The sequence below is a fragment of the Pinus tabuliformis genome, chromosome Q (genome assembly GCF_031772625.1).
Source record: "Pinus tabuliformis cultivar Carrire ecotype Pingquan chromosome Q, CPIR1, whole genome shotgun sequence".
NCBI classification, from domain to species: Eukaryota; Viridiplantae; Streptophyta; class Pinopsida; order Pinales; family Pinaceae; genus Pinus; species Pinus tabuliformis.
In genome coordinates, this window is record NC_142296.1 from 231095469 (window position 1) to 231109516 (window position 14048).

At 37.5% G+C, this 14048-nt stretch overlaps 1 protein-coding gene across 1 annotated transcript in view; it reads left to right on the forward strand.

Moving 5' to 3' along the window:
• The window catches only part of LOC149219039 (uncharacterized), a 482479-nt gene that overhangs the window by 73526 nt on the left and 394905 nt on the right, over positions 1-14048 (forward strand). The window contains exons 4-5 of the mRNA XM_089382522.1: positions 9870-9992; positions 10111-10298. Coding sequence (XP_089238648.1) covers positions 9870-9992; positions 10111-10298 — 311 coding nt within the window. The remainder of the gene's footprint in view (positions 1-9869; positions 9993-10110; positions 10299-14048) is intronic.

Sequence of the window (14048 nt, forward strand, 5' to 3'; positions counted from 1 at the left end):
GATGGAATGATAGGACCAAGAGGAGGAGTTGATTGAGCCTCCCACCAACAGGGAAGTACGATAGGCATTGAGGGACACAGATGAGTTTGTTGGAGCTCCTACAACCGAGAAGAGGTAGCGTAGACAACTTGACAGATACCAGGCCTTGGTAGCATAGGGTGAAGAACCCTCTAGCTTTCAGGAAGTCGTTCAACACCAAGTGTGGGTGGATGCCATCGTAGAAGAGTATAGTTCTATCATTACCAATGATGTCTGGGAAGTAATACCTAGACTAGAGGATAGATCAGTTGTAGGATCAAGGTGGGTCTACAAGATCAAGTATGTTGCAAATGGCAGTATAGAGAAGTACAAGGCTAGTTTTGTGGCAAAAGGGTACACATAGAAATAAGGAATAGACTATGAAGAGACTTTTTCCCCAATAGCCCGATATACCTCTATTAGATCCGCTATATCCCTAGTCGCTCAAATCGGATGGGAGATTCACCAGATGGATGCCAAGACAACATTTCTGAACGGGGTGATAGAAGAAGAGGTGCATATAGAACAACCTGAAGGCTTTGAAATGCATGAAAAGAGAACTCATGTGTGCAGATTAAAGAAAGCCCTGTATTCGTCGGATTTATAGTTACTTGTAGCTGTTGGGATTCGTCAAGAGTGATGCTGATCCCAATCTATACTATTTAATGGTAGAGAAGGAGTCACTTATTCTAGTATTATATGTGGATGACTTGTTTTTAATAGGGTCATCTAGGCTCATACATGACTGCAAGAAGAATCTTGAAGAAGAATTCGACATGAAGGGTATGGGGTTGATGCATTATTTTCTAAGGTTGGAAGTTTGGCAGAAGAATGGGGAGATCTTCCTTGGGCAAGGAAGATATGATACAAAAATTCTGAAGAGATTTAGAATGTAGGATTGTCGGCCCATGGCTAATCCCATGATCACCAACTGGAAGAAAATATATGCATCAGGAGACAAGGAGGTGGACCCCACCTTGCACAGACATCTCATTGGGTTGCTTATGTATTTGGTTAACACTAGGCCAGAGATTTTTTACGCTGTCAACACCCTTAGTCAGTTCATGGTGGAACCGAAAAGGGTGCATTGGGCAACAACTAGGCACATTCTAAGGTATGTACGTGGAACAATCAGATATGGGTTGAAATATTTCCGAGGGGATGACGTCAGATTGAATGGATTCACAGATGCAGATTGGGCAGGTAGTTCAATACACCAGAAAAGTACCCTAGGTATTGCTTCAGTGTTGGATCAGGAATGATCTCTTGGTGCAACAAGAAGTAGAAGTCGGTAGATTTGAGCTCAACAGAAGTTGAATATTTCGCAACCAGCACAGCTACGTGCAAAGCTATATGGCTTAGAAAACTGCTTGTGATTTTATTCAGAAAAAGGATGGAAGCGACCAGGATTTACTGCGATAATCAGAGTTGTATCAAACTCTCTGAGAATCCAGTATTTCATGATCGGTCAAAACACATTGATATCAGATGTCACTTTATCAGAGACTATGTTTAGCGTGGGGTAGTACAACTGCAGTATGTTCCCACAAGAGATCAGATATCAGACGTACTCACAAAGTCTCTAGGAAGAGCAAAGTTCATTCAGTTTAGGGAGTAGATGGGTATGGTAGAGAATCCATTTCAGTAGCAGAAACAAGGGATTTCTTAGTGACAGTGACAGGGAATGAGAGGGAGTTGTAGTACAGATGCAGTGTTGGCAGTGGCAGGGTCAGTAGCAGTACAAATGCAACATTTGCGTAGTAGTTGGTGGGCAGTGATGTTGGAGATTAGCGGCGCAGAGGGAGATATTACAGAACAGGGTGATGTTTTGGCAGGTTGCATTGCTAGAGCACATTCCTCGCTAAGAGGGAGTGTCGATTTCTGGTAGCATCGAATGTGCTCTAAGTCTCAAATTTTGCAAGGAGGCTTAGACACATGTATTCCATAATACCAAAAAATCGTTTTGGGAAACTCCACCTGGAGACAATTTTACTAAAATAATTAATTATTTTTAATGGGTCCCTAAGTCTAAACTTAGGAAATTAAAATAATTAATGGGTATTAATCTAAACTGTGGGTGTAACTTCTAGAAGAAGACGACGATCAAGTCCAAATGATCTGAGCCATTGATTAGAATCTAATCTGGGCCAATGATTCTCAACTGGAGGATTATAAGAAGGACATTGATGGGCATTTGGAAGACATGCCAGAGGCAGATACTCAATTATCCGAGTAAGTTTGATTTTCTCATTGGTCGAAGTTTGGCAAGAGAAAACCGAACCAGAGGGAGAGTTGCAGGAGGGAAGGGGAGAGAGAGGGTATCAACATCAGTCTGAAGGTCAGGAGCAGGAGATGCAGAGCAGAAGGAGGACATCATAGAGACTGACACAGAGGACAACGTAGAGTCAGTGTGACGCTGGGATAGCATAGTTCTCATGCAAGGGCTGACGCAGTGAGATGCAAAGGGGGCAACAGGTCCTCTCCTGGATCAGAAACTCATCGAATAGTGTTTGTAAAATCCTCACAGAGAATCCTTTTCTATTCTGCTGGTTGTATCTTGTACATGAGATTTTTTCTGAAGAATAATAAAGAAACCCGCATCTGCTGCACCGGTTTTCTCGCATTGGGTTTTTTTCAGGGACATTTGTCCAAAAATAACTATGTCATTGTGTTGTATCTTTTTCTTGTTCAGTTTCTTGTTTTGACATATTAATTTTAAATAGTGAATGTTGCAGTTGTATTTACTTTGAAATTTGCCATAGAACATAGTAAATAACTTGTATGGTTTAACAAGTAGGAGAAGTAAAATCAGTTGCTGCAGTAGGGATTCTGGGTTTAGGAATTTTCACATCCTATGATTCATCATATTATCGTGTCGAGACAATCATCTTAGTGTGCCTGCCGAGATCATCATACACTTAGTTGTAGCGAGATCACATATATATTGTACTATAGCAAGACCATACTTATATTGTCCTGAGACTAATTGGCATAGAGGCAACCAAAATAATGTTGAGGAACTAAGAGAACTATAGCCATAGAGACCATGCCAATGCAGAGCCATAGCCATCATAGCCATACGACACTGAACCATACATATGAGATATTATAACCAAAACAAAGATGTGAGATCAGGCCATATGATAAATGAACCAATATCAAATGCGAAGGAGATGATGCCGACTATGAATATTGAGGAGAAGAAATAGAGTGATGCCTAGTCGAGACCTTGTGTCATGATTGTGCGATTATATAGAGATTAATAACATATTCCTTTACAGTGCGACTATATCGAGAGTGAGACAGAGATGCCAAACCAAAATACCATAAGATCATTTGTGGGAGAAAGAATGTGAGCGTCCATAAGACAGAGTGTGAGAAGCCATGTAAGAGAGAGCCACATGCAACAGATTATAGTCATGCGAAATACATCAGAAAAATGTGAGCCCTAATCGATGATCCCATATGATTTGAGAGACTCAATTTATACAAATGGATGGAGGAAAATCAAAACCCTTGCTAAGGTTGACTTTGGTATTTTGGAGGGAAACTTAAAATTGAAAATTTAAATTTGCCCAAAAATATTTGCTTTAAATACTTATTTGTCAAATCAATTTTGAACCAGTAGAATTTTCCTTATGACCAACATAAACTCTCTTTAGGGTTTCTTGTGGGAATTTCTGTGAAAATTCCTTAAACCCGAGAATTCCTATTGTAGCACTGATGATATTTCTTCTACTTGTTAGATGTACATGAACAATTAATTTGTAGTTTCCTACGGCAAACAACGAAATACATACACTGTAGCCTACACCAATTAAATAATATGCTGAAACAAGAAACTGAACAATAGAGAAAACCACATGCAAGTGACAGTTGCTTTTGGACAAACGTCCCCGGAAAAACCCAATGCGGGAAAATCGATGCAGCAGATTTGAGGGTTTTTATTATTATGTAGTAGTTTGAATACAACTTCTGGATGCCCTCGTAGTAATCCAGTTATAGAGAAATATGACTAGCAGAAGAAATTTGTGAGATTACCTCACTCTACCCGGCAAGTCTCGGCTGATCCGGCAGCTGAACTGCGAGTTCCTCGGCTACTTCTACGTTGCCCTTGCGTGGGCCCCGCGTCAACCTCTAAGGCACTGCGTCACCTCAGTATTGGATCGATTTTCTCTCTCAGATCTCTGACGTCAACCGTCCAGCTCAGAACATCAAACCCCAACAAATTTTCGGACTTCTGCTTGGAGAATTGCGTTGCCTCTGTGTGAACCCTTCTGCCTTCCTGGGTACTACGCTGCCTCCTTCTGGTGTCCCTCTATCTCTCTGTTGCGTATCCTTGGCTCAGGCGAAGATTCTCCAACCAAACTGTCCCTGCCCCTCACTACAAAATCTCACTATCGAAATTTTCCTGGCAGCTGCTCCGCTTCAGAAAATTGAACTTCTGAACTCACTCAGTGTCTTTCCAAATGGCCCTCAAGCCTCCTTACATAATCTTCTCGTTGACATTCAACGACACAGATTAGAAGCTAATCAATGGCTAAGATCATTTCTACTTGTTCCTCGCCTTCTTTTAGAATTTACACCCATAGTTAGATTAATACCCATTAATTATTTTATTTCCTAAGTTTAGACTTAGGGTTCCATTAAAATAATTAATTATTTTAATAACACTGTTTCTGGGTGGAATTTCCCAAAACTCTTTCTGGGTTCTTTGGAATACATGTGCTCAGCATCCCTACAAAATTTGAGACTTAGAGCACATCTAATGCTACCATAAATCAACAATTTCTGCTTGGTTGCCAATTTTAATAACTCTAAATGACTTCTCTGTTCTATGTTGATCATGCATGGCCTTGTACTTTTCTCGTGAATTCTTCAATGTTTCATATACTTGCAAATGGATTTACCTAATTTTCTCAACAATTTTTTCTACCCTTATGGTATCCCAAGTGATATCCTCCTTTACTCGTCATGCTATCCATATACTACATCCAAAGATAAAGGTGGCAAATATTGAAAACAAGTCTCAAATGGTGACTTAACTTGAGTGTGGACTACTTTGTTGTAGGATTCCTCCAACAAAGTCAAAGAGATACTTCCTCTCCACCTATATACGAGGTCCTAGACCTCCAAGGGCCACATTGGCACTTGTAGGGTGAGCGTTGAGAGCCATGGGCCTCCACCATAGCAAAAAGTACTTCATGGATCCTCAACACCACTCATTGATTGCTCATGTTCCACCTTTTTATCCGAATTGGATTATTAAATTATTTTTCATCCATCTCGATGCATTTGGAGTGGAAAAAGTGGAGGAATCAGCTCACAGGACCATTTTTACTGGTGGGACCCAGTTTGGCGAAACAGGGTCTAAAACCTTCCAGGAGTGTTTTGAGGCATCAAACGACGCTAATTGGTTAATTTATCTAAGTGAAATTGTGGATTAATGCTCTTAATTTCTCATTTCCATTACTATCATTGAGTGGATTCATTGCTCATTGTTAAATTGGATATCTCTTGTGGATGTTATTCTGATCATAATTGAGATAAGAGATTTAAATTTCTCTCTTGTATCTAACTAGCATATTGGTGATTTATTGATTATAATATTGGAGATTGTTAATTTTCTTAAGTAGCATTAATCTTGTCTTTGAGCAACTGTTTATTTATATTACCGCCGCATTTCTCTAGCACTGTTAAGCTTGAATACTTTCTCTTGTGGTTGAGATTTTATTCATTTATTGTTTAAGTACCTTATTGTTCTTAATTAAAAATCATTGTCATTAAGTGCTTAACAAATTAAGTAATCTCACCTTAAGACCACTAATCCATCTTGCATATCATTCTAAGACTAGTCTTGCATTTAATAATTTACCTCTAAGCATAAGCTTGGTTGATAGAAATATAGGAACACCTTTCTCATCTAGCTTGAGGAGCCTAACACCTCTTTACTGGTTAATATGGTGACCTTGCAGTCGTCAAAGCCACGGTCTCTACAGCGCCGAAGGCACTGATTGGTTAGTACCTAAGGGGAGGTATTGTTAATCAAGCCTTTGCTTGCTTCCCCTTGGCCTCTTTCTCAAAACCTACTCTAGAGACTAGCTTCAAAATAGTTAAGAGGAAGGATACATCTAGAATAGGCATATAATTAAAAGCAATCAAGATTCTTGCATCACACCTAGATTCCAGGATTTGCATAGCATATAAGGTAGATAAGCATTTAAGCAGCAGTTGTTCATCCGGTCATTTGGTCTTTAATTGATTTAAAAGCAAGTTGATTCCATAAGGCACTGGCCTCACATCTAAATCTAATTAAATTTATAAACTTGCTAAATCAACCAAGTGGCTAGGCCATTCAACATGTCTCCTGGACTCGTTGGTTGCCAACTTGTCTCTCATTCCCTTCTTTCATAGGGACTACCCCCCATAGCTTGTTGTTGGGAGAGAGTTAGAACATAGAGGTCGAGGATCAGGGTGAGAGCCCCCGACTTGAGTCGTTGTCGCACCATGTCTTTACAGTCTGAGCGACAATACATCTGAGGAAGGAGCAACAAGGAGATCTAGATCATAACCAAGCAAGGGCTTGATCAATAGATTAGATCCAATTGCTGAGTATGTGATTCCTCAGTTGGATCATTACCTTTTCTATTGGAGCCCAAGTATTAAAGTAGTACGAAGATTAGTGAGAGATTGAGACTCACTATTGCAGTGATAACAACAACACAGAGGTAATGTAGGGGTATCAACAGTGTGAGGTCAGAGTAGTGTAGTGTAAGTGAAAATTGGTTCAGCTACAAAATGTAGCAGGAGAATCAGATAGCGTAGTGATATCATGGTGGATACTAATTACCGAAGGATTTTCTTCACAAAGATTTCCAATTTCTCAGTGACAGAGGAAGATTGATTTATTTGCAGAAGAGGAGTGTGAGTTTCTCTAGGGAGGATGCAGTCTCTCCAATAGTGCAAGTTGATTGAGGTAGGAGGAGTTGCTAGGGAAACAAGGTACTTTGCTATTCAGATCGATTTGCAGAGGAGAAGCAATTCCTAGTTTGATGGTTTGATTTCCAGTGGAGATTGAGTTATTTTCCCTGCATTATTTCTCAGTTCCTGATTTATTTCTGTGGCGTTTATTTTATTTGTGAAGATTGCAATAGTGAGCTATTCATTATTTGACGTTAATTAAATAACAAAAGACAAATAAACTGCATCAATTAGAAGAATAGTTTCCAGTTTATTGCAATTGTGGATTTTCCATAGCCCATGGATGTAGTGTTTCCCTGCTCCGTCCAAGTCAAGTTTTCTCCAGGGAGGATGCAGTCTCTCCAGTAGTGCAAGTTGATTGAGGTAGGGGGAGTTGCTAGGGAAACAGGGTACTTTTCTATTCATATCGATTTGCAAAGGAGAAGCAATTCCCAGTTTGATGGTTTGATTTCCAATGGAGATTGAGTTATTTTCCCTGCATTATTTCTCAGTGCCTGATTTATTTCCGTGGCGTTTATTTTATTTGTGAAGATTGCAATAGTGAGCTATTCATTATTTGACATTAATTAAATAACAAAAGACAAATAAATTGCATCAATTATAAGAATAGTTTCCAGTTTATTGCATTGTGGATTTTCCATAGCCCATGGATGTAGTGTTTCCCTGCTCCGTCCAAGTCAAGTTTGCTAAGCCAAGATTTAATGCTCTTGCTTCTATGTTTCATTTATATTTGGGTTTCAATAACCAATGTACACATAACTGTCATGACAACCACGGTTGTGCAGGAGCACGGGGACCATGGTCCTTTTGCTTGACATCACTGGGACAATTGTGACCCTTTGTTGATGAGGTTGTCTACAAGTAACCTTGTTGAAAACACATAGCTAGCGGAGGAATAAAATCCGTTGGTCCTTCTATATTATACGACTAATGCCCCTCATAGCATAGAGTTCCGACAATCGGATATTGATTGTAGGTGAAAGTCACAAAGAGATCTTGCCTCAATCAACTAGACAAGCAACAATTTTGTGGATATTTCGTGTGATACACGAATATTATAGTGAATTTTGTCTTGTACATGGTTTTTAACCATACTTTTATATCTATTTCCTTGATGAAATCAGTCCAAATGAAATAACCAGATCCCAACAAATATTATTTGGGAAGGGCCCAAAATTCATGCCTAGAGACAAAATCTAGCTTTCCACAAAAAATGGAACTATAGAGGTTGGTTTTGTATCTTTCGAGTAATAACCTATGCACTGAACTTGATCCATGCAACGAAGAAATATGTCTATGTAAAGAGAGAAATATTGATTCGAAGACAATTTAAGCTGAAATCCTTCATTTTCCTGAGTTGTTGAAAAAATGGTTCAAATTAATAAGTTATTAGAGTCACTGTATACTTTGATACACTCTACTCTTCATGATATAGTCAAAATCAACGAATACACTCTCGTAGATATTCTAAGTTGTTTATGAGATGCACAAAACAAGATCAAGTTACTCCATCTCGAATCACAACGCCCACAACATGAGCTACAAGAAAGGAATCAATAGTTTGAACTAGTTCTTGTTCAAAACAATTCTCTGTTTGAAATCGATTCCCATCAGTAGCCAACACATGATAAGATTAGTGATGCCAATTTAGGAACAGTTTCAAATAAAGATGTAGAAATTCTACTTGCACTTGCCAAGCCCATCATTAGACCTTAGGAAGAAGTCATCCATAACAAGCACAAAACTGATCTTGGATATGAAAAGGAAGTGACCGTATCCAGGTCTAGTATGTTAGTCAACTACTTGTTTTGAAGTCATATCAAGTAAGCCTTAGTCATGACCAAAACTAGATCCTAGAGCCAGAGTTAGCCAGAGCTAGAGCTAGTATTGTAGCCAGAGACAGACTCATGTTCCATGAGCATGATATGGTTTGTAGTCCATCTTAAACCACCACTTAGTAGAAGACTTATTACTTCTACTAGATTACAGTTTGTGGTCATCTTCAAACCACCATCTCATTATTTTGTGGTCATTTTCAAGCCACCATCACAGAGCACTTCCATTTAGTAGAAGACATCAACTTCTAGCTATATTTGGAATTGTTCTAGGAACTGCTTCAAGCCAAGTTTCAGAGTTGGTGGTCTTCCTTAAACCATCACTAGTAGAGGACTTCGGCTTCTGTCAGCCTTTTGGTTTGTGGTCTTCCTTAAACCACTACCAATAGAAGACTTTGGCCTTTGCTACCCCATTTGGTTTGTGGTCTACCTTACATTGCCATATTCAGAGAGCACATCCAACCATTTGCTATTATCCACCTCATATTTCAGCTCTCTTCTTGGACTCACAGACACCCCTTCAAATTAAAGGGGAGGAATGTTGGAAACACAATCCTTATACATTATGTAAACTTGGCATATTCACTTGTGCCTAAGGCGAAAAGCCTCAAGTGAAGTTGAAGAGTTGCGAGGAGTCCAAGAGACCTCTTAGAAGATGAAAGCAAGGGTCACGAGATGTTGTATTTATGTGTATCATATTATTGAAAAACTGAACACATGCTTATCTATCTGTCTATTTTTGTGTGTGTGCTAACTCATTCTTTTCCATTTATATACCAGAATTAATCTTGTTAAAACAACTGTGCTTAGAATTCCACAATCAAGGTCATCCTGATGCTGCTGCACCTAGCTGATTTTCATACTCATCTATTAAGTTTTGAAATTGATTTGACTGATGTCAATGGGCTTAGCTGATTGCCAAGTTTGTACTGTATTTAATCAGAACGAAGTGCACAGACTAAATGATGAGTGTATTGCTTCTAGATAGAACGATAATGAATGATGATTCACCACTGGCTTGAATTATTCATGTAGGCAGATAACATCCTCGAATGTTCACGGACTGCAGCATTTGGAGTAATTACAGGAGTTGTTTCGTTTGCACATTTTCTTGGAATAACTATTGCACGTTTTCTTCCAGAACACATGATATTTCAGGTGTGTTCAATATATTCTTTAGTATTTTGTCACTTTCTTTTTTTCTAACAGCTCTTTTACGTAGCTTGTTAATGGAACTTATGTTCTGATGTCCTGTTTTATTGTAAATAATATTTAGGTGGCAACTGTTATAGGAGTATTTGCAGCTGTATATTTGAGAGCTTTTCTAGCCGAGCCAAATTTCAACTCATCTTCCCTACGAGGAAGTCAGCCAGTTGGCCCTGTAAACTCAAGTGTCTGGTCTAGACGGAGGTTTATTTGTAGCAGGTCATCTCTACAAGATGCTGTACAATTGTTTAAGAGAAGGTTGGTTTTTTTATAACTTCTGTTTTGTTCATGAGTGAAAACATCTATCTTCATCTATAGCATAGAAGCCTTCTTGATAAAAGAAATCTCTTTTGAGTCTTTTGGTTGTTTCATAGTTTAAAGCTCATCAAAACTCATACTTGATTTAGTAGGTATGTTCTTGGAAACTATCGTGTAACGTTATCTTATAAGTTATTAAAATAACTTTACATGTGTGAAATTTTCCTTTTGAAAAAGGACAGCCATTACTAAAATAATTTTGAATGAAGTTGATTTATTCCACTTCAGTAAACATGTACTCAGGGGCTGCACTGAGAAGAATGAACTTTCATCAGCTTAGAAATCAAGTCTAAGGAGTATTTATTCTGCTAAAGTTGACAGGGAATCACACCTGGCCTCATCTAATTTAAGCTTATGCTATGAAATTGGGGCAAACAGCAATAAAAAAACCAATCTTGGCAGATGACTTGACACCCTGACAACCTCACTTAGTGAACTAGCACCTTGTTGGCAAGTTGTTCCTGTTTATAAAATGATACATGCAAATAAGGGACTAATTCCACTTTTCTTCCTTGGACATAGACAATAAGTAATTATGCTTGTTGACCGCTACGTGTCAACTACCCATAGCAGTACACCCCCTTTTTCGCAAAAAGGGACAACGCTGGATCGACGTGTCCATGCCATTTGACTATCATCATTGGCCTGATCATGTTATCTTGTAAACCCAGTCTGCATGTGTAAATTGTAAATAATCTAGCAGATCTAAGTCAATACTCTCCTAGGAAACCTAATTTTCTCGTGATAATCTATGTTCCGGAAGGTTTTTTGTCGCACCGATCCATGATCGGCAGAGATTTCCTTCAGCCTAACCCCAAAGCTGGAATGGATTTTGTCATTCGAATCTTAGGAGAATCCTAGTGTGCTTCGAGTCTATGTAAAAGTAATTTAGAAATAATTCTAACTATTTGGTTAGGTTATTACAAATTGCTTGATCTGCTAGATTATAGTTGTATCGCAGAACTGGGTGGTCTATGAGGGTCTATGTCAAATGGGTTTTCCCCCTTGAGATGTAAAATTGTAAAAGTCATGATGAAAAGTGTTTTGAGGGTTAGAAAATGTTTTAATCCCCTCATAAGTCCTAAGTCCTAGGTCCTAGGTGATTTTTCCAAAGGGCTAAGTTTGAGGATCAAAAAAAAAAAAAAAAAAAAAAAATAAAAGATATAAAAAAAAATACTAATAATATTAAAATAACTAAAAATAAAATAAAATAAAAATAAATTAATTAATTAAAAAATAAAATAAAATAATAAAATAATAATAAGTCAAAGTTTTGAGAAAATAAATGCAAAGTTTTAATTTTTTACTATATTAAAATGCATTTAAAATTTCGACGGATGAAATTAAAAGGGATTTTGATCCTCATCGACGGTCGAGATTAGTTTGACATGGATCACTCGAACTAGCCGTTGGGAATTTTTCTTTTAAATAGGGTGTCAGGGGTCATTTGAGATCAGATTTGATCTGAGAGTCTGGTGCTAAAGAAAGCTCTCTTGTAGTCATTTTTTGTGCAATAAACAAAGACTTTGGGGTTGAAAATCTTGCTGGTGTTACTCTTCTGGAAGTATTGTAAGATGATTTTTTTTTTGCATAATTTTATTTTCAGCCATTGATAATAGCTTGATGAAGATTGATTTAGGCACAGGTATCTTGTCTGATCTCTGGGGTTTGAATGATAGTTTAAATTCTGAAATATAATGGCAGGTATCTCCATTTGATCTGGATTTCACTATTGTTTTCTCCCTCTATGTTAATGGTTGATTTTAAGCTGTGCAAGAAATCTTAGTTTTGAGTTTACCGGGTGTTAGGGGAAGTTCTTGGCTGAACCAGCCAACCCCCGGATTGCATTTTCTGAAAGAGCCTAGCCAATTTTAATTCCGGGCTTATCATTTGAATTTTTCTTATGAATGCAAGAAGGGTTTTCTGAAGTATCTCACATTAAATTTAAATTCTGAAAATATTTCTGTGGGTTATTGATAAATCTGGCTGCTTAGAGTCGTTAATCTATAAACACTGTAATTATTTAGCTAGATTTAGGGTTTTCAGTTTTGTTTCCTGCACATATTATTTTTGAGTGTTCGGTTTTTGCAGGTTGCAGGTACAAATTTTGAAAATTTTTCGGGGTTTTCATTAGACAAATTTGAATGCAGGGAAATTTAAAATTTACTGGAGAATTTGCAAGGTCTTTCTGAGGAAATTCGAGGTTTCCAAGCCATTTGTCTGCTGGGGCTTCATCTTCACAGGAAAATTTCAAATTTTTTTTTAGTGTATGCACTGTTCAGATCTCCAGATTTGCGTCCATCAGACTGCTGGCCATTCAAATTCACGCATATTTGCAACTCCATTTTCTTTCACTTTGCTGCAAGCTTCATTCTCATCCATCGATCTGCACAGCAAACTTTCCCACGCCGTCTGATCGCTCAGCATCTCTGCCATACTGCATCCCTCTTCGTTGCTGCTCAACCTTCATTCACAGTAGACCTGCAAACACACATATTTGTTGTCCGTTAAGGGTCCTTTGCTCCGCAGCTTCTCTCTCAGATGCGTTTTTCCTTCTGCTATTTTCCTTACGCAGTCCCACTCTCATGCAAAAACCCCTACATTGCCCATCCATTGGAGCTCCACGTTGCCTACGTGCTGCTTCTGCCAGCGTCCATCCACACGCAGTATCACCTTTCTCCTTGCAACGAGTCTCCTATCAACTCTTTCTGCCTTCATCCATCAACCAGCGGCTCCTCTGCTTTTTCACTTCGTTGCCCTCATCTCCGCGCAACCTTCGAAAACCTCTTCACACTGCCGTTGTTGCGTTTCCATGCTTGAGCTCCGCAAACCTGCAAGTTGCAACAAATCCATCGAGCCTCCCTCGGTAGAACTCCATTTTCTTTTTCGCCATCTGACTTGCACAACCATAAACAAAACATTCGATTTTCTATATGCTGCGTATTGATTTTATGGTTTAGCGTAGGTTAGGGTGATGCATTTTTTTGTATAGTTTAGTTTTAGATTTTAGAATTGATTTTAGTTTTATTCTGATTTTTTTTAAGTTTAAATTTTAGAAATAAAAAAGTTCTTTAGGATTTAGTTTAGTTTAGTTTTTGCTTAGAATAGTGTTGTTTTATTTTTTATTTTCATTCATGAAAAATAAAAAAATTTCATAAAAAAACAAAAAAGTTAAAAAGGGACTGGTTCTTAGGATTTATTTAGATAAAATTTTAAGGTTTGATTTTAAAAATCTCAAAAAAAAAAAAATCATAAAAATTAAAAAGTTTTTTTTTTTTTTTTTTTAGCTTTCTTTTAGGATTAAATTTTAGATCTAGTTTAGATTTTTATTTATATTTAAGTTTGAGTTTTATTTTTAGAATTTAGATTTAATTTTCATTTTTGTTATAGTTTAGTTTAGTTTTATTTTAGAATAAATCAAAAAATCAATAAAAAAATAAAAAATCATAAAAGGTTAAAAAGTTCCTTTTTATTTTAGATTAGATTTTATTTCTATTTAGGATTTTAGTTTTAGACTTGAAACTTTATAAAAAATATAAAAATATTATATATATATATTTTTAAAAAGCTTAACAAAAAAATTGAAAATTCATTTTTGGTGACTCTGTGTTCCATTTCTCTATAGTTAAACACACTTGATAATTATTTTGAAGTTAGCTATGTGAAAGTGGTAACTAGTCAGCATTTAAA